General features: G+C 42.7%; 1 protein-coding gene across 4 annotated transcripts in view; it reads left to right on the forward strand.

Moving 5' to 3' along the window:
• RNLS (renalase, FAD dependent amine oxidase) overlaps positions 1 to 20,641 on the forward strand; it is a 119,072-nt gene that overhangs the window by 79,782 nt on the left and 18,649 nt on the right. For 3 of the 4 annotated variants that reach the window (XM_035138366.2, XM_035138362.2, XM_035138363.2), the window contains one exon: positions 10,255 to 10,430. In XM_035138366.2, coding sequence (XP_034994257.2) covers positions 10,255 to 10,430 — 176 coding nt within the window. Of the gene's footprint in view, positions 1 to 10,254; positions 10,431 to 13,594; positions 13,768 to 20,641 lie in introns of all 4 variants that reach the window. The other variant, XM_035138364.2, reaches the window with a different exon arrangement.

Below are 20,641 nucleotides of genomic sequence, written 5' to 3' on the forward strand. Positions count from 1 at the left end.
TATTGAACTACAGTGATCATCATCCTTAACCACTAGACATGCTGTATACCGCCTCTCTTGTGCCTTGCTTTGCAGTTAAGAAATTTGCAGGAAAATGTTTTCAGCTTTTTCAAGCTTGCTCTAGCCTCCGCATGTACGGTTACTTCTCCTCCTCCTGTTGCAAAAAGGCCTTTATTTACTTTGCCTCCCTCAGCGGGTCACTCCAGCAATACATTTGACTCCTCTTCGCTTTATCGGTTTGCTTTACAGCCCCTTTCGTAGCTCCTTTCAAGGCCACTAAGAAATTATTCACGAAGATAACGAAAGACAGAATAGGTTATCCAGCGTTCTCTTTGCAGGACTCCCTCTGATATGTGCTCTATACATTAAGGCGATTCCAGGAGGAATAGAAGAAACTCGACAAGCCATGTGAATTTTTAATAGAAAAACCAAGAACAGCCCATCCGTTTGCAAAGTAGTACATTAACGTCAGTACTGACATTTCAGAGGAAATTCCAAGTTTATTTTTAGATTCGAAGGAATTTATTTTTATTCATTATTCATAGCTAGATACATCTTATTAAATCCAAAATGATTTTTCTCGATAGATATTTTAGAGGCACCCAGTCCGCTCAAATAACTGATTACCTACTTTTCCGGGTTTTTTCTTCTCACCCGGCTTGTTATTAGATCCCTATTTGTGTGTGTGTCATTTTCCCTTACAGATTGCCATTCGGACTTTAATTCAGGGGTTGCCAGCCCTTTGGGGAGCATTTCAAATTCTGAAAGAGGGCTGGAAGTGCCAGTCACAAAATGGCTACCATGGAGGAGGCATGGCATATCACAAAATGGCTGCCGCCGGGAGCTAAGTCCTACTGGTCCTGATTATGGAGATGGATAGATATATCACACACACACACAGAGAGAGAGAGAGAGAGAGAGAGAGAGAGAGAGAGAGAGAGAGAGAGAGAGAGAGAGATCATTCCTAAGCACTAGGAAAAATATACAAGGTAGCCACACCACCAGTCTCATTTCACAGAAAATTGCATAAAGGGTTCACACAAATTTGCCCTGCAACTTTCTTTATAGGAGAGCTAGAGATTTTATTTATTTTTTAAATGAACACTCGGGGTCAAGGGAACTTGCCCAATGGCACAATTCAAACCCCTTATAGATACCATTTTGCCCATGGGCACTGGGTTGGAGACCTCTGCTTTGTTCTTTAGGAGAAAGGAAGGGAGTAGTCAGAAATGGCATTTTTTTCCCCTGCATTCTCTCTACATAATTAAAATAAATTGCACTGGAGGCTAACCTCTTATATAAATGCTTATATAAATGCTTTCTTATTTATTACAAAAATTCTAATCGTGCAGTCTCAGCACAGCGTACTGTGAAGTGGCTAATAGCTTATAAAAATACAAAGTGCCGCATAATATTCGTTCAGCGCTTGCAAGGGATCAGTCCTTCACCATGGCAGCACCTACACTGTGGAACTCCCTGCCCATTGAGATTAGGCAGCTTCTTCACTGTACTGCTTTTGATGCCTGCTAAAAACGTTTTTGTTTATGGAAGCTTACCTAGACTTACACATTTGACATGTATTTTAACATGTCATTTTAGTTTAGGCAGAGGGCCTTCTCAGTAGTGGCACCCGCCCTGTGGAATGCCCTCCCACCAGATGTCAAAGAGAAAAACAACTACCAGGCTTTTAGAAGACATCTGAAGGCACCCCTATTTAGGGAAGCCTTTAATGTTTAATAGATATTCTGTTGTAAGCCGCCCAGAGTGGCTGGGGAAACCCAGCCAGATGGGCGGGGTATAAATAATAATAATAATAATAATAATAATAATAATAATAATAATAATAATAATTTGTTGTTGTTGTTGTTGTTGTTGTTGTTTAGTTTTTTTTAAAAAACAACAACCTGGTTTTATTTTGAAAAAAGTTTTAGCATCTGATTTTATTGGTAATTTTAATGTGCACTTTATGTAAACCACTTAGAGATTTTGCTGATTGAGCCATATAGCGATCCTGTAAAATAAAACAATGGAAAAAAAACACAATAAAATAAGCAGTATTAATTAAAACTTTTTTTTTAAAGGCAAGCTAGCGATCTTCCTGAACAAGCAGGTCTTAACTTCCCATTAAGCAGGACACAAATGGCGAAACCATTGCAAGGAATGAACTCAGGGCATGCGTCAGAATTTGCACACCTGGAACAGATTGTTAGATCAGGACACAAATGCAACATTTTAAAAATAGTGAGCGCAAACCCTGCTTCAGTAGGCAGACTAATTGCCGTTGCTTTAGCAATATTTCAGGGCAAAACATGCATGGCACAGCAGATTATATCTACGCTAAAAGACAGAGCGTTGTCCTTTACCACTTAAAAGTACTGAACACGTGCTATGTACACCATACCATAAAACATGTACCGTACCATAAAATCAAGAGGCTAACTGAAATGTCTTTTTTAAGGAAGCCTGAGGATGTGGTTTGGTCATTTTGCCCTTGGACAATAGCATTCATATGGTGAGAATAAGGATGAGACTTGAGAAACCTAATTGCCCAGGATCACATAAATTATGGTGTTTGGGGTGGGGGTGGGTGTTTGGGGAGGGAGAAGTGTTAGGCACATTGCACATACATTACATGCAACCTCCCAACTCTCACGTGAGTTCAGATAGCTTTAAAGGGAGATTATTGATTTATTTGCATGTTTACACCCAACATTTTTATATCGACCTTTCACAAAGTGACCAAGCTCTGATTCTAGGTCATCGTATGTGTTGGCATGAGGACTGAACATCTCAACCAGGCCTGAAAGAAATACCTATGGTTCTTTTAAAAATGCTTTTCTTTTAGTCAGACTGTTCTCCTTTCTCTCTCTCTTACACATCAAAAAAATAAAACACTATGAACCACAGGGCAGAGATGCAGATGGAAACTAGCGCGTGCTTCCTCAGTTTGCCCTAGAAATACCACTTCATTCACAAACGGGAGGAACTACCACTTCTAAAAGCTAATGTGGTTTAGTTTCTCAGCACATTCTGTTCTCTGCATCCCTGTGGAGACCGTGAACAAAAGTGTTGATTGTGGTAGGGACTTTTGGCATCAACTCCTTTTTTAAGTTCAGAACTGGGTAACAATCACCGATTCAATTTACACAGAATGCGATTATACTTGGGCAAATACAGTTTGTGTTTTTTTTATTAAAGAAAAAAGAAAAATCAGAGATTTTAGAGCTTTCTTTTTTATGATAAGAAATGTCAGTTTCTGTGAGAACTTGCTTGATAACTTGTCAAAACAGCATTTTAAAACAACGGCAGAATTATTCTAATTCTGTGGCTTTCTCTGGGGTTGTCTAAAAAATTAATAAGAACAGCAGAGACCACTTATTCATGGTGGTCTTGTATATGGTGCCCTTCAGAAGCTGCGTCATCCCTGACCGTTGTCTAATGCTAACTTGGGCTGATGGAATAAGAGTCCCACAGCACCTGGAAAATGCCACAGTGGCTGTCAGTGGCTTATTCCTTCCCTATTTCACATGCATAAGAAATAATGTAAATGAAAAGGTAGCTGGCAAACACAGTAGCGGATTTTGCAAAAAGAAGTTTTTGGGTTGAACAGACCAGGCATTTTTGCCTGCTTGACTTTAAACCGTTGATTTCAGACCTCACTGCTTTCTAAAACCTTCCGGATTGCTGTGTTGTTTTCCACTTTCATAGACTGTATAATTTCTACCTTCTCCAGTCTCCGCGGGAAGAGTTCTCACGTTGTGAAGTGTATTGAGAGAGACATTTACTCAAGCAAAACCTTTAATTCTTCATGATTTTCAATCTGCTAAGATAGCTTAGACCAGGGGTCCCCAAACTACGGCCCGGGGGCCGGATGCGGCCCAATTGGCCTGCCAGTCCGGCCCGCGACGCCGCCCAGTCTTACGGCGCGCAGCGCGGCAGCACTCTTCCGGGTCGGGGAAAAAGCGCCGAAAATCCTTTGTGCGCATGCGTATGGGCCTCCCCCGACCCGGAAGAGGTCATTTCTGGTGCACTTCCGGGTCGGGGGAGGCCCATACGCATGCGCACAACGGATTTTCGGCGCTTTTTCCACCCTGGAAGCGCGCCGCCGCGCCAGCAAGCACCCGTGCGCATGCGCACGGGCGCGCACTCCCCCGCCCGCCGGCCCGCACAGGCGCACGCTCCCCCGTCCTCCGGCCCGCCGCGCAATCGGCGTGGTGGGAACCGGCCCAAACGCCGGTAAGTCTGGGGACCCCTGGCTTAGACATTACTGAGCTCAGGTTTGTTGTTTAGCTAAGAATACTGTAGTACCATTTTCACTGATACTTCTTTCCTTCAAACTTCATGGATGTCATGAGCACATTTAATCATTAAGATTAAAAAGTTAAATCACTATAACTTCTTAAACATTTAATGTCTCTTTAACATCAACTTTTGTTTATCCTGGTACTCCCAGACCCCTTTGTGGCAGTAGTTATCTTAAACTCCTTAATTTTCTTTAATTCTTTTTTTTTTTTAAAAAATCCATTTTCCCATAGGCAAAATACCTGTGAACAAAAGTGTTTCTTGAAAATATGTGGGAAAGCATGCAATATCCATATCTGTTTGTCCCAAAGTCCTTCTTTTATCAGAAACAAGTAGCAATAATATAGCTACTTGTTAGCTACGTTATCACTTTCAGTTTTTACCAGTTTCCCATTTTTCCAGTCTTCAGTTCTCTGCATTTCCACATCAGTTTGCAATTTGTAAAAAAGGTGTTCATGAAAAGTCAGCATTTAATGCAAGTTTCTCATAATATACACATTTTTATTCAGTGCTGCCATATTTGCAAAGCAAATATAATATAAATAGATCATATAAATTCCTTAATATGCAGTCGTACCTTGGAAGGCGAATGGAATCCGTTCCAGAAGTCCGTGTGACTTCCAAAGCGTTCAGCTTCCAAATAGCGGCTTCCGATTGGCTGCAGGAAGCTCCTGAAGCGAATTGGAAGCAGTGAAAGCCCCATTGGATGTTTGGCTTCCAAAAGAACATTCAAAAACTGGAACGGTCACTTCCAGGTTTCAAATGTTCGGGAGCCAAAACATCCCAAGTTCCAGGGAGTTCGATAACCGTGGTACGACTGTAATCTATTTTTATATCATGTTCACTAATAGGTACATTGTTATGTACACATCACTGGGCAAAGAACTGCACTGGAAAATTTGGAGAAGTATGAATTTTAAAGGAATGGGTATGTTTTGTTTGGTTCACGTATTGTTTCAGAAAGTGTAAATTAGGTGGGTTCACCTTTAAATGCGAATTAGCACATAAAAAAACTATTCAACTGAGATTAGATTAAATGATTTCATTTAATCTTCTGTGTTTCAGCTGATAAAATGGAAATGGAAAGCAATTAATTTTTTAAGATAGATCTTTTGTATGACATCAACAGTGTTAATATATTTTTCTCTAACTTAAGATTCATAGCCCCAATTACATAATATCAGATGTGGGCCAATTCATAGAAACAATTTTTAATGTGATGGTTTGAAAACAGTCAGTGTAGCTACGAAAGCGCTAGAATCAGAACTTTTGGGAAACCAACTTGTTTTTGTTTCCTTGTATCTTTCCTCAAATTTATTTGGCCTGCCTCTTTGCTTTTTTTGTTTCAGCACATAGCTCCTAAATACAAAACAATAAAAATGCTAAACCCTAGCTGATTAATTGTATGAGTTTTAGATGAATGGTAAGTTGATTGATCAAAGCTGCATGGTTTTTCATGTGAATAAAACAAATAGAATAGAGAACCTTTTTTTGTTTTTAGATAATGCAAGCACTCGTCACAGCAGACGAGTAGAAAATGTAAAAAAAAAAAAACACATTTATTTTGCTCAAGAGAGAATTTATCTACTAAGATAGCAGCTAATACTGACAGTTTATTCTTTATTGTATCTGAAGAAGTGTGCATGCACACGAAAGCTCATACCAATGACAAACTTAGTTGGTCTCTAAGGTGCTACTGGAAGGAGGTTTTTTTATTTATTTTTTGTTTCGACTACGTCAGACCAACACGGCTACCTACCTGTAACTAGTTTATTGTAAGTTATTTTAAAATATCAGCCTCCCAATTCATCAATTTACTCCGGTAAATGCTGCAACCCTACTAAATACATCCTGGACTTCTGACCAGAGGGAGGTCTGGTTAGCGTTAGCATCAAGTGACGATATTTGTAAGCTGCCACTGAGGGCTTGCAGTTTCTTGCCCATGTTGGCTATGCAAGCAGCAGTCAATGCAAGCTAATAGGTGATTGTTTTAGGGACAACCTAAAACTCTGTTACAAATATTCGTGATGGCAGCAGCTTTGAGGACTGAGTAGCACTCAGGCACTACAGGCTCCACCTCCCCAGCTTTATTATGGAGTTGTGACAGCCAGATTGGGAAAGTTCTTTTTATGTGTTGGAAGTCAACAAAGTTGACTTTTCCCGGTGTCATTGTGTATGGAACGAGGGGCCACAGCACAGTGCTTCTTGAAATATATTTCCATACAGCGACTCAGCATGTTCTGGTGTTATTTCCTGAGCAAATTCTGACTTGCTTATTTCTGTTTGCCTTGCCACCAGCAACGGTCCCGTTGGCTGCCAATTATTTGAAAGGTGAGCTCTAGTCGACTGGGATCAGAATTGCAATGTAGCCCTTGGAACAGATCCACAGGAAGGTTCCTATGGAATAATCACCTGCAAGTCAGGGTGCAAACTGAGAAACCTGTTTCGAGCAGGTCTAGTTTAAGGAGTTGACTAAATAGAAAGGCAAACAGATAAGGACACTATGGGCTGGGAGGGAAGCGGGTGGCAGGGGGACGAGCAAAAATACTTAGAACAGTCCAGTGCAAAATCTTCATGAGGTTTCATTATCCCAAGAACTTTCCTCTATGCAGAATGCAAGGAGTATGAGGGTCCCCTGGCAGAAAGACGACTATAAATGCAGTGAAAGGGCTGTTTGTTTGATAGTAACAGGGGAAAGACTTCTGCAAAATCTCCAACACTCTGAATAATTTGCATCAGAAATTGGGGGATCAACTGCAGTTTTTCTCCTTAGGTTATTTTCTGCCTTTTGAAGAAGGGATGAAAGGACTCTTTTTAAAAGCAAAAGGGAAAAAAGAATGCCTTATTCTCTTACATTTTAACTATACCAAGAAGAGGGGTGTGGGGAAGCAGCCTAGCATGGATACATCAAAGATATCTACTGCTCACAGCCCATGGGGTGAATATGGTAACTGCTGAAGGAAAAGGAAGAAAGGGAGAGCAGACTTTTTATTATTATTTTGCAATATTTATCTGTCTCCCTTTGGCAGTGTTCTCTAGCCATCTACAACGATAAAAACCTTAGCATACAATAACAATCAATAATTACAGCAGAAACCAGCTCACACACCTCAAATCATAACGTTCCTCCATCGGAGTGCAGGTACACCGTGGGAAAGAATAAGAAATCGCTCATGATAATTCAGTCAAGAAAAGGGAAATAATCAAATTAACAGGAGACAAAGCAAGAAATGTATGCCTATAAACATATACAAGAGAGTCATGAAAAAAGACGCAGTGGGAGAGGAGGAGGAACAGGAGCATCCATATGACCCAAATGCCTTTGCATGTAGTTGGCAATCCTAACAGAGTAGTAAATCTTATTGAGCTAAGTGGGGCTTACTCCCAGGTAGTAGGGTTACAATTGCTGCCTAACTTATTTTGGAAGCATCTGACCAAATTTAGTTGTGTTAATCTAATTCTAATTAATGTTACCGATTCATTCCTTAGTTGGCAATAAGTCTGAGGACCATTGGCACCAAGATCTTTCCTATAGCTAAAATCACACAATATGGTACTTTCTTCTTACTGGCCTCTCTCGCTCTTTCTCTCCCTCTCTTTCTTCACTGTTGTGGTATCTTGTTTGTCCGAGTTAGACTCTCTGCTGCTATTTGTTTATTTTCCATGTGGTATCGGCCATCTTTTCGGAGTGGGCAGTGATACTTCACCATAGCAAGCTTCTGGTTCCCAATAAATAACCCTCCCCAAGACTTTGAGCGGTGACAAGTTTTTTAGGTTTGTTTCGAGACTATCCTGGTGGTCATACGCAACAGAACTGGGGCTGTACCAAGTGCTTGAGCCCTGTTTACATTTTGGCTCCAAACGCAAGCATGTTTGACATTTCTGAGTGATAAATGAGTTCTGTGCCTGAAATCAGATGAGGCACATGCTGAGCAAAGTGTAGAAAGAGAAGCAAATACGCAGAATACAGGAAGGTGGACTCCTATCGGATCACGTTTAGTTTTGGTCAGTTTCTGCATTTCACCACACCACCGTTTTCATGGGACTTAACTGTGGTGGTCGCCCCCCCCCCAATAAAAACATAGCCAGTCGCCTTCAGAATCCGATTTTGCTTCGTGTGTTTTCAAATGTCCTCTTCTAAGAATAACCCTTAATTTTAAGAAGGATCTTGCTCCAGTAACCTCAGCGTTAAATCCATCGCAGTTTGGGTTTCAGCCTCAGTCACACACAGTTCTCTGCTGCCATCCCAACAAAAACAGCTTCTCGGTTGCCATTCCTGATTGCTGAGTGAGCACAGTGTCCCTCTCTTCCTTTACTTGTACTAGGAAGCTTCCCATCTCCCCTGTGGTTCATTGCTCCTGGGCAACACAACCCTCACAGCACCCCTTTGGGGATGAGCTGAGAAAAGCTTCTTGTGGCAGATAAATCATTTACAAATTGCACCGAGTTAGACCCAAAGCAGCCTCAGGTGGCTTGGAAGGATTTTAGGTGTGACCTGCAATAGATTTAAGAAAGAAAGAAAATATCTGAAGCTAGACAGAGACTTGAAGGAGGTTTAGTAAGAGCTGCCTCTACTCCTGGAAGTGTCTCAGGGTTGCCACCTTGCAATCAGATTCATGGTGTTAAATTTTCCACTGCAAAACATCCCTAATTCATTCTGCTAATGCATTCACCCAATGTGGTTAGTAGGGACATGGTTGGTCTGAATAGTGAGGGAAGGGAGGAAGCAGCTGACAGGACCAGGCAGCAGGATCTACCACTGTCTCACTGGTGGCAGCATATTTTGATTTATTGTCTTACTATAATTATTTCTCCAAGCAACTCAGTGTGATGCACATGGCTGTTCGCTAACCTGTTTTAGCCTCATGCCAATGAAGAGAATACGACCAGTACAAGTGTTCCCAATGAGCTTTGTGGTTGAGTAGGCACTGGTCCTAGTCTAACCCTTTACCTACTACAACATACTGCATATTGCTGGACTACAACTTCCATCATCACTGACCATTGACCATATTAGGTGGGGTTGATGGGAAATGGAGTTCAGCAGCATCTGGAGAACCACAGGTTCTGCATCCTTGCCACACTGTGTGCGTGGTGCTGTGGTCTAAATCACTGAGCCTCTTGGGCTTGCCAATCAGAAGGTCAGTGGTTTGAAGCCCTGTGACGGGGTGAGCTCCCGTTGCTTGGTCCCTGCTCCTGCCAACCTAGCAGTTTGAAAGCACATCAGTGCAAGTAGATAAATAGGTACCACTGCGGCAGGAAGGGAAAGGGCGTTTCTGTGCGCTCTGGCTTACATCACGAAGTTCTGTTGTGAGCTGTTTAGTCATGTTGGCCACATGACCCGGAAAGCTGTCTGTGGAAAAATGCCAGCTCCCTCGGCCTGAAAGTGAGATGAGCACCACAACCCCATAGTCGCCTTTGACTAGACTTAACCATCCAGGGGTCCTTTAGTATATAAAGTATATAAGTTACTAGGTGGTACATTCCTCTCTATATGGTCCTCAGGACTCTCTAAGCTACACCCCCTGTCCCCAAGCCACAACTTTAGTGTTTTTGCCCACTTATATTATGTCCTTTAACTCCAATAATGCCTCCTGCTTGCACAGATAGATGACAGAGAGGGGCTTGTGAATATGTGAAGATACTAGCCCATTGTACAAAAGTAAAAAATACATTTATTACCCCTGGCATGTGGCCCTCAGAAGGGAATGCAGTCTTCAGGCTGAAATAGGTTCCCCACCCCTGAATTAAATGATGTTCAGAGAGAAAACAGATTATAATGCTTACTTTGCACTATCCATATTAACTCTTAGGGAGCTACTATGCCATTAGTTGCTTTTGGATTCCAATTGAAGCTGCGTTTAAGGTACAAAACAGTGCTGAATCTTGAACATAATTATTTGGATGCCATCTGTAAATATACATCTATATATTTCTTTGTGTCTCTTGCAGAATCACCTGATGTCGCTCCATCTGTTGTTGTTCACACCAGCGTTCCCTTTGGAACTAGCCACTTGGAGTCAGACAAGGAGAAGGTTCAGCAGTTGATCCTAGACCAGCTGAAAGATGTTGTACCTAGCTTGCCTAAACCAGCCAGCATCAAGTGCCATAGGTGGAGGTATTCTCAGGTAATCTCTAATAATGGATGATAGCAAAATGCCCAAGTCAGATACCATCCAATGATAGTTTGTTTGGGAATGTGAGAGGCGCACATGATTTTTATTCACGTATTGCACTGGCTTCTGAACACTGACTCGCTGTAGTTTGTTCAGCATTTTGTGAGACATCTGAATGCAAGCTGCCTACATATCACTATTGCATCAGGATGTGGTCCCTTGCTGAAGCTCTGTGGTAGAGCACAAAGAGCCAGGACTTTGTTTTGAGGGCACAGGATGCAGTCACCTTATTGAAGCTAAGCAGGTCTAGATCCAGACAGAGGGGAGACCACCTACCAACACCATTTACAGCACTTTGAGTTCTGTATGTGTGGGTTTAGTTCAATTATTGTCATCTCCAGTTAAGTAATATGCCTGCCACCAACTATGGAAAATGTGCAGAATTGGGCTAAGCATTCTGTGAGGTTGACCCATTCTAAGGTGGGTTCATACCCACCTTTAAAATAAAAAAAGCACCCTGCATGGCTGGGATTCCATGGTGCAATGGCTTCAGCAGCAATCATGGTGGTCAAGCGTATCACAGAGAGACCCAATATCCATGCACCACTGTGACGTGAAAACCTGCTCGCACAGAGGGCCTCAAGTCTATTCTTTATTCTGCTTTATCCTTTCTGGCCCTGTTAGTTCTTTGTCCTTGCTACAGGACAACTGAGCATTGCAGGACAGTTACTTGTCAAATGTGTGAAATGGAGCAGAGACGCTATTGCTATCTTGGTTCCCTGTGTGAGTCCCTTCTGGAGATACATGTCCCCCATCCCAGGCTGGGCCTCCAGCTAGCCAGATGCTGGCAACAAAAAAATGGTGCGTCTGATGCAATCCTGGTTAGCTATTTTCCTATCTCTGGATAAAAGATGATAAAGGGAAATAGTATATAGGTAAAGGTAAAGGGACCCCTGACCATTAGGTCCAGTCGTGACCGACTCTGGGGTTGCGGCACTCATCTCGCGTTATTGGCCGAGGGAGCCGGCGTAAAGCTTCCAGGTCATGTGGCCAGCATGACAAAGCCACTTCTGGCGAACCAGAGCAGCACACGGAAACGCCGTTTACCTTCCCGCTGTGGGAAGGTACCTATTCATCTACTTGCACTTTGACGTGCTTTCAAACTGCTAGGTTAGCAGGAGCTGGGACCGAGCAACGGGAGCTCTCCCCGTCGCGGGGATTCTAGCTGACTGACAAATATGAGACACCTTGCACTGGTGGCTAAAATGGCTGTTTTCTTCATATTTGTCTCTCTTTTGGCATAGCTCCTTCTCTTCTTCTATGCCTTCACATAAACAAATGGCGCCATAGCATATAGCAACTGTAATGTGTGTGGATACATGTGTGCAGATAATTGTCAGAAGATGCTGATAGTTTACCAGCTGTAACAAGATGGACACATATCTGAAGTGTCCAATTCAGGCCAGGCTTTTCGAAATTCTTTTTCTCCTTTTTAAATGAAATTTAGCACCCTAACAACTTAGAGCAGCTCAAAATGGTTTGTGTGTGTAGATTAGATAGATAGATAGATAGATAGATAGATAGATAGATAGATAGATAGATAGCAGTTAGTTATGGTTCTTCAATGATGCCCCATAACCAAGGTTTTCGACAGAGAACATCACATCGCACAATGAATTTCACAAGATGTTACAAGCCAGGACCAGACATGGAGACAGACCTGTTAACACTCACAGTAAGCTGTTTGCTATTAGGTATGCTCATCACACTGCCCCTGAACTAAGTTAAGGAACTATTTTGTTTGTTTGTTTGTTTTATAAAAGTCCATTTTTTATGTCAATACCCTCAAGTATCCAGTCGAAGAATAAACAATACCAAACAGCAAAGTAAACAACAATCAAACTGCAAGATAAAAAAAGCATCAAGGCCAGCAAATGAAACAGCAGCTTAAAAAACAAAAAATGAGAGGATCTTAGATACATTAAAAGCATGAAAGAACAGTATAATCTTTGCCTGGCACCCAAAATATAACTAAGGAAAGATCCCAGGAAGCATATCTATTTATTATCATTATTATTATTTATTTATTTATTTATTTATACCCCGCACATCTGGTTGGGTTCCCCCCGCCACTCTGGGCGGCTTCCAACAAATAGCAAAATACATTAAAATATCACAGATTAAAAACTTCTCTAAACAGGGCTGCCTTTAGGTGTTTTCTAAATGTCAGGTAGTTGTTTATCTCCTTGACCTCCGATGGAAGTGCGTTCCACAGGGCAGGCGCCACTACCGAGAAGGCCCTCTGCCTGGTTCCCTGTAGCTTTGCTTCTCGCAGTGAGGGAACCGCCAAAAGGCCCTTGGTGCTGGATCTCAGTGTCCGGACTGAACAATGGGGATTCCGTATTTTGGCACCACCACTAAAAGGACCCCCTTGCTTGCAAGCACCTCCCTGCCCCCAGAAGACTAAAGGGACTCTGAAGATAAGTTCATGTTGAAAGTGGTGGTCCTTTAGACACTCTGGCCTCAGGCTGCTCAGCTCTAAAAATCAAAACTATGATGAACATGAAAAATAAATTCCCCTAAAACAGTGACTATCTTTGATAACTCCATTTGCTTGTTTCCTATTTCTCTGCTTTGTTTTCATTTTGTACAGTGGGACCTCGGTTTATGAACACAATTGGTTCCGGAAGTCTGTTCATAAACTGAAGCGTTCATAAACTGAAGCGAACTTTCCCATTGAAAGTAATGGAAAGTGGATTAATCCGTTCCAGATGGGTCCGCGGAGTACTCAACCTGAAGCGTACTTAACCCAAAGCATGGGTGTAATTGGTTCCAGAAGTCTGTTCATAAACTGAAGCATTCATTAACTGAAGCGAACTTTCCCATTGAAAGTACTGTAATAGAATTAATCCGTTCCAGATGGGTCTGCGGCGTTCGTAAACCGAAAATTCATAAACCGAGGTGTTCATAAACCGAGGTTCCACTGTACTGTGCCTTATAAGCCATTATTTTAAATCGTCAGTCATCTTGTATGCATTGGCAGAAAGAGGCCATGTAAACTTAGCCACTGAATAGTCAATCCCCTTTCCATTTCTGCCATGACCTCTTAGGAGGTGAGCATAGCCTGCCCTGATACTTGAGTTTTATCACTCGCTCATCTCCCCACTTTCATCTAGCTGCAGAGTGATCTGGCTCTGGGACTCCCTTTCTGTCGAAGGAAGGGGCAAATTGAGCTTCTGCCTCAGCAGCAGGCGGCTCAAATGCCACTCTTGCTCCAGAGCGGCAGGAAGCAGCCTCTGAACCAGCAAGAGGCCGTCTGAGGACCAGAGGTTAAAAATACTACCATAAGGTAATCTGTTTTGATCATAATATAATAGCAGCAGCAGCAGGATTTCCAGAGTGGTTATCATTATGGCAGCTAGATTTAATTACAAAGATAAAAACACCAGGTTGTTAATTAGGTTTATTGTGGTTATTATAATTCATCACTCGTGCTACTGTAATGCCCACAATGCCTGCACTGTAATAGCTGGTTGAAATTAGGGACATGGTATTTAATTCCTGGAGCCCAGAGAGAGGAAGAGAGATGCACAACTCTGAACACGATTCGTGGATCTTAGGGCTGCCATGGAGCAAAAGCAGAGGCCGCCACTGAGGCAGCCAGTGCTTGGCAAGTGTGTGTCTCGTAAACGTGTTTGCAATTATCTGTTTGCCACATTCATCTTTATAGGTAGGCACCCAAAGTTTCAATCCTATGCACCCTTACCCTATGAGTTAGCTTCCCTAACAAACATCAGCATCATCACTTTATTTGTACACCACCTTTCCACACAAAAAAGGTGTTGTGTTGTCCACAACAAGAACAATACATCACGTAATCAACAATTGTAAGAATAATTTCACACCAACAGCAATAATAAAACAGCAACATATAAGGAACATAAGAGCATGGCAACAACATTTCAGCAATATAAATGTAGCAAGATTATACCACCTGGCCACATCAAAAATAATAAGGGCGCTTTGAACAGGCCTTTCCTTGGACCTAGATATTCTCTAGCCACCACTACTGTGTCCACTACAGGTTAGCCAAGAACCAAGCATAGGGTTGTGTGGCATGGTACTTTAGGGCTAGGGCTAGGCATATAGCTCAGGGTCAAAGTAAATGGGACATGAAATGGATCTTTGCATTTAACATTTATGCAAACCTTATAATGCACATAATGACCCACATGCCAGATAACGTCCTCTGCACATGAAATCATAAATCACCTAGTGTTTGGAGAACGTTGTCAGCAATATGCTGATGGCACATAGCTCCATTTCTCCTTTACATTTGCAGGTGAGGCAGTGTATGTGCTGAACCATTTTCTTGCTTTGGTAATGGACTGGATGAGAGCCCATAAACTGAAGCTCAATCCATATAAGAATGAGGCATTGTTAGTGAGTGGTTCCCTAGACTGAATGGCTGGGAGGTTGTCTGCTCTTGATGGGTATCTGAAGAAGTGTGCATGCACACAAAAGCTCATACCAATGACAAACTTAGTTGGTCTCTAAGGTGCTACTGGAAGGAATTTTTTTATTTTGCTCTTGATGGGGTTACACTTCTTCTGAAGGAACTAGCACATGGCTCGGGGGTACTTTGCTGTCACTTGAGGTTCACGTGGCCTCAGTGCCATGGAGTTCCTTCCATTAGTTTGGCTGGTGGACCAGCTGCACCCATATCAGGACAGGGACAGTCTAACTACTGTTGTGTATGCTCTGGTAACTTCTAGGTTAGATTACAGCAATGTGTCATTCGTGGAGCAGCCTCTGATGACAGTTCAGAAACTTTAGCTGGTGCAGAATTTAGTGACCAGGTTGCTTTCTGAGGCAAGATGGTTTGAGCATATAATGCCAATCTTGGCCCAACTGCACAGGCTGCCAATTAGTTTCTGGGCCCATTTCAGAGTGCTGGTTTTGACCTTTCACAGCTCAGGACTGCAGTACCTCAAAGACCGTGCCATGAGAAGGGGCCTTTTCTGCAGTGACTCCCCATTTGTGGTATTCTCTCCCCGGGGAGTCTTGCATATCTTTAGGTGACAGGCAAAAACATACCTCTTCTCCCAGGCCTTAAGATAATTAAACCTTTTAATCTGGGGGGGGGAGATACAGTGACCTTTTAATCTGGGGGGGGGGAGATACAGTGGAACCTTGGTTCTCAAATGGCTCAGTTGATGAACAATTTGCTCCCGAATGCCGAAAACCCGGAAGTAAGTGTTCCGGTTTTTGAACGTTTTTCAGAAGCCGAACGTCCGACGCGGCTTAGTTTTTGAATGTTTCGGAAGTCGAACGGACTTCCGGAACGGATTACATTCAAGAACCAAGGTACCACTCTATTGTTTTGGTTTGTTATTATGGTACAGTATGTATTTCTTCTGTTTTTATATTGTAAACCACCCTGTGATCTTCAGGTAAAAGGTGGTATAGAAATTTGATAAATAACAATGATGGTGATGGTGACAACGACTGTGCGACAAAGAGGTCTTTGCCTGCCCCATTAATTCACACATGCTTATATATTAGATGTGGCTGATTCATAAGAAGCTTATTTGTCAGCCATAGATCTGTCCTTGTAGATGGCATTAAGTGAATGTAATCGAAGAATGCATTCTCAGAAAGGAAGCTCCCTACAAGAACTGACTAGGCTTAAGTGCTATGCAGTGGTGCTCACTAATTACCTTACAGCCATTTTTGCTTGTACATTCCAATCAACTATTGACACAGCAGCAAAAGGAGAAAATGGAGGGTGGACGTGGTCCCCCCCCCAACCCCCCAAGGCTTTCAAGCGGGATTTATTCTTTTTGTTAATTCAGTACAGCCATTATGCCCTTCATATGGGCCAAATACAATCCCAGGATTAAAATGCAGACATTACAATTATCCATGGAAAATGTGGGATTAGTCCCCCCAAACTTCTATTGATACTACTTAGCAGCACAGCTGCCGTGTTCTATCCCATGGTTTAATTATGATAAGACAACATTAGCATCAGCAATCAAGGATTCCTGAGCCAGAAAGTCTTTTCAGCCATCATGTAGCATTGTGGTAGGACTCGGGGGGGGGGGGAGAGCATAGCCTGAGCAATATGGCCATTTCATACTTTTTTATGAGCAGCACATTTGCTGTATCGTTGAAGTTATATGTTAAAGGAGCCCACATTCCTAAAGCAAAGAGGTAGCTCCATTTAAAAGCAGACCCGCCTCCCATTCCCAAGAGGCACATTGCCTTGGTCTCTCCTGCTGAAACAGAAGGGCATCTCTGCCACAGGTATCGTACAGCCAGAACGACCCTATGGAAGGGGATTTTGAATTTGGAAGTACAGCACAGCCAGGTGATAATAATCCTACATGGGCATGCTGCATTTCTTCCCTGTGTGTGCGCATATGTGTGCATACTTACGTGGTTCCTGGATTACAGGTGGGTTGGCCTAGATTACCCTCAGCATCCTATGCAACTCTACAATGCTATTATTCTGTGTACACACTGACTAGAAGATCCAATGTAGCCAATGGACAGAAGACCCCTTTTAACTCTCTTTCCCTCCATAGGATAGGGTTCTCTTCTGTCCATTGTTTGAATCAAAAATTGTAGGTCCAGAGGCTTCTGTCTTGCCCAGTTGCTTCTGCACACCTGTTGTTCACTCCTGTTGCACCCTGCTCCCTTTCAGGTGGCCCTCTTTTGCTCTGTCCATTCTCCTCCCCATTCCAGTCCAGGAACAGGTGAACTAGTCTCCCTAGTTTTAACTGGCTTAGAGTGCCAGTTAAATTTTTAACAGCAGAGGGGCTGGATTTTCCAAGTCCCAATTAAACACCTGAGGCACATGAGGTTTGTTATCTTGTAGACAGTTATTTTTCTTATGAATGATCGGAGATGTTGTTGCTCAGTACCATCTGTTTCTTACAAAGGTTGATGCTTTGTGCTGCTCTGTACCTAGTGGCATACAATAACACAAGGGAAGTAGAGCAGTAAACTTGACATTTGTAGCTCAGTTGCACTTCTAAACAAATCTTTGATCCGGAAGAAGCAAACCCAAACTAAACAACAACTGATTCCAGGGAAGAGTCAAGTGGGAAACTTTACTGGGAAGATTTGAAGGGGGGATTTTTTGCATTCATTTTCTTAATATGTTGTTTGTTATTTTTTTAAACCTCCTTTGTTTTGCTGTCTTTCACTTCTACAGTATATCCTTTGGTCTCACTGCCAGAGGGATGTACATCTTTTGATCTACCTAAAAGAACCTTTACTCTGAACCAAGCGTAGATCTATGTACCCATTCCCACCACCACCACCACCACCAAAAACATTATCATTTCTACTGTGTAGTAAAATGGGGTTTGGTTGTTCAGATGACTTTTGCTCCCGTTGTTGTCCTTTCAGTTGCCACTCTATTCTATTTCGTTTAGTTTTAAAAACTCTTTTTCCCTTTTACATTTCACAACACTGACACTCTAAGGCAGCTAAACAGCATCAAAACCAAATACAGTTATTTAAAACAGCAACAACAAAATCAAAAAAGCAGCAGAACCTTCCCCCTAAAAAGTGCAGTACCGTAGTCAGAAAGCAAAAGTTGCCTTGCAAACACACTGTTTGTCTCGGAGTTACAAAGCCATGAAGCCACCACAATAAAGGACCTGCCAAGGGCAATTCCCTCTCATACTTCAAGTGAAAGAAGGCCTCCAAGGAATATCTTGAAGAATAGGTAGGTTTATAGTGGAGAAGATGGTCCTTTAACTACTCTGAATGGCAGTCAAAGATTAATGAATTGGGCCCTTTAAATTGGGCCCAGAAAATGAACTGGGAACCAGTAGAGTTCATCAGAATTGACATACAGTCAATGCCCTGGAACTCAGACATTTGGCTCCCGAACGCCGCAAACCCGGAAGTGATTGTTCCGTTTTGCGAAAGTCCTTTTGGAAGCCGAACATCCGACGGGGCTTCTGGGGCTTCTGATTGGCTACAGGAGCCGCAATTTGGGTTTTGAATGTTTTGGAAGCCAAATGGACTTCCAGAACAGGTTCTGTTTGACTTCCAAGGTACGGCTATATATTCTCTGTGGTCCATTCTGCAGTTGGGTGGCCACATTTCGTACTAATTGTTCACAAGAACTCTTCAAAAGCAACCATACATCACAGTATAGGATATGAATAAAGCATGGCACTGATTAGCTTCCCTAAAAAGAGTGATATTTGCAAGTGAATCTTAATAATGTAAGCCACGTAATAATGGAAGTAATAATGGACATTAGGTGTCCTGATAAATATAATACAATTTCCATAGTGTTTGAAATTTCTGGTTGTTTTCCCATTGTTGATCAATATTTCTGGCAAAATGAAAAGGATTAGAAAACTGGTCTGAAACAAAAAGAAACTGAATTCAGCAGAGAAAATTGCAGAGTTCTTCAATTAGAGGGAAGGAAATCAATTGTACAAGTATAGGATTTGGGGGGAATACCTGGCTGTGATGTCTTGGAACAATGTGAACATGAGTCAGCTGTGTGATGTAGCATAAAGGCACCACTTTATTCTGCACAGTTCAAAGCTCATCTGGAAGCACTGTGCACAGTTCTTCCTTCACACTTTAAGAAGGATATAGACAAACCAGAACAGGTTCAGAGAAAGGCAACAAAGATGATTGAGAATCTGGAAAATAAGGCCTATGAGGAACGCTTAAAAGAAATGGGCAATTTGGGTCTGGTGAATTCTGAGACAGATTGCAACAGCACTCAGGTACCCAAAGATTCTCACACAGAAGACAGCAAAGATTTGTTCTCTGCTGCCCCAGTGGATAGGACTAAAACTATTGGGAGGGTGGATTTCAGCTGGAGAAACGTCGTAGTAAGGACAAGCCTATAGTCAAACCAGTTATGTAAGGGAGAGATGGAGGTCTTTAAGCAGAGTCTAGTCAGATCATCTAGCTATGGGTTTCTTGTACCGAGGAGGGGGTTAAACTAGATGTCTACAAGGCCCCACTAAGTTTGGTCATTCTTTTCCTTTCCTTCCTTCCCCTTGTTGTATTCCTTCCTGGATACAACTGCCATTTCACCAGGCCTTGCCCTGCCCCTGCCCTCCTTTCCGTGACAATGTGGAGCGGCGAAAGCTGGTCTCAGAAGCGTGCGCTTGGATTCCTCCTGCACGTATGTTCTCTGCAGACAGATTGCTCCTAGGCACTGCCATAGATGCTGTGCCCCTCTGCATGTCCCTTGAGCAGCTGCAGCTTTGAAAACTGCAGTCTGGCACTGCGTTACAGAGTTCGGGAAAGAGAAATTCTCTCTCTCTCTTTCTTTCTCTCCCTCTCTCCCTCTCTCTCCCATTAACTCCTCCTACACACATACACCGTCAGCCTGAACAGGGAGGCTTACGGATCCATAACGATAGCTGTGGTAGCAGATGTCACAGTAATGCTCAGCATGACTCATCTACTGTACTCTGCGCTCTCCAGAGAGTCCTGCTTTTTTTATATGGGCTCGTTTGAGAAAGGTGGAATCAGGCAGGCCAAACAGGCCACCACGAGCTGTCAAGTCTCGAACTGCTTCCTAAAAGCACATCCCTTCCATTATTAAAGAAAGCTCAGTGGCCCACATATGACAGCTGGCTTGCAATGGCTAGAGACAGTTCTTTCCTCCCCCACCCCCACCCCCTACTGCCTTTTAAACAAACAATAAAAGGCCACTGGGCATGTTAAATGTTAAAGGGAGCTGATACACAGGGGGAAGAGAAACTTTGCTGGGTTTACTGCACAGTTGGTTCTTGGCTGCAGATCCTTAACCACAGTGGTAGAATGTATAGGGGGAATATCCATTGACTGTGCTGGAAAGGCTGACATAGGAGGCTAGGGGAGGAAAGACAGAGAGAGATCCAAAAATCCTCTTTCCCATAGGAATGTGTCTGGATTAGATGGGCCTGCCGGGCTCTTCTTATGCCATGACTTAATTTGGTCACATCACTCTCCTGTTGGCCCCTGCTCCACTTTGTTTTCACACCCTATCTTCCCCCTTTCCTCCTTATACTAAATAATTTCTTTCCCTTTCTTTCTCTCATCCTGCAGGCTCAGCTACTTGTTCTCTGTAATGGGTCAGTTGGGAATTTCCAAGGGGCTGCTCCCCCCGCCCCCAAAATGAAAAAGAAAGAAAGAATTAAATTGCATTTTGTTTTTAGATACTTTTGTCCAATGTTAAATTTAGA

Source organism: Zootoca vivipara, chromosome 5 (assembly GCF_963506605.1).
Source record: "Zootoca vivipara chromosome 5, rZooViv1.1, whole genome shotgun sequence".
NCBI lineage: Eukaryota > Metazoa > Chordata > Lepidosauria > Squamata > Lacertidae > Zootoca > Zootoca vivipara.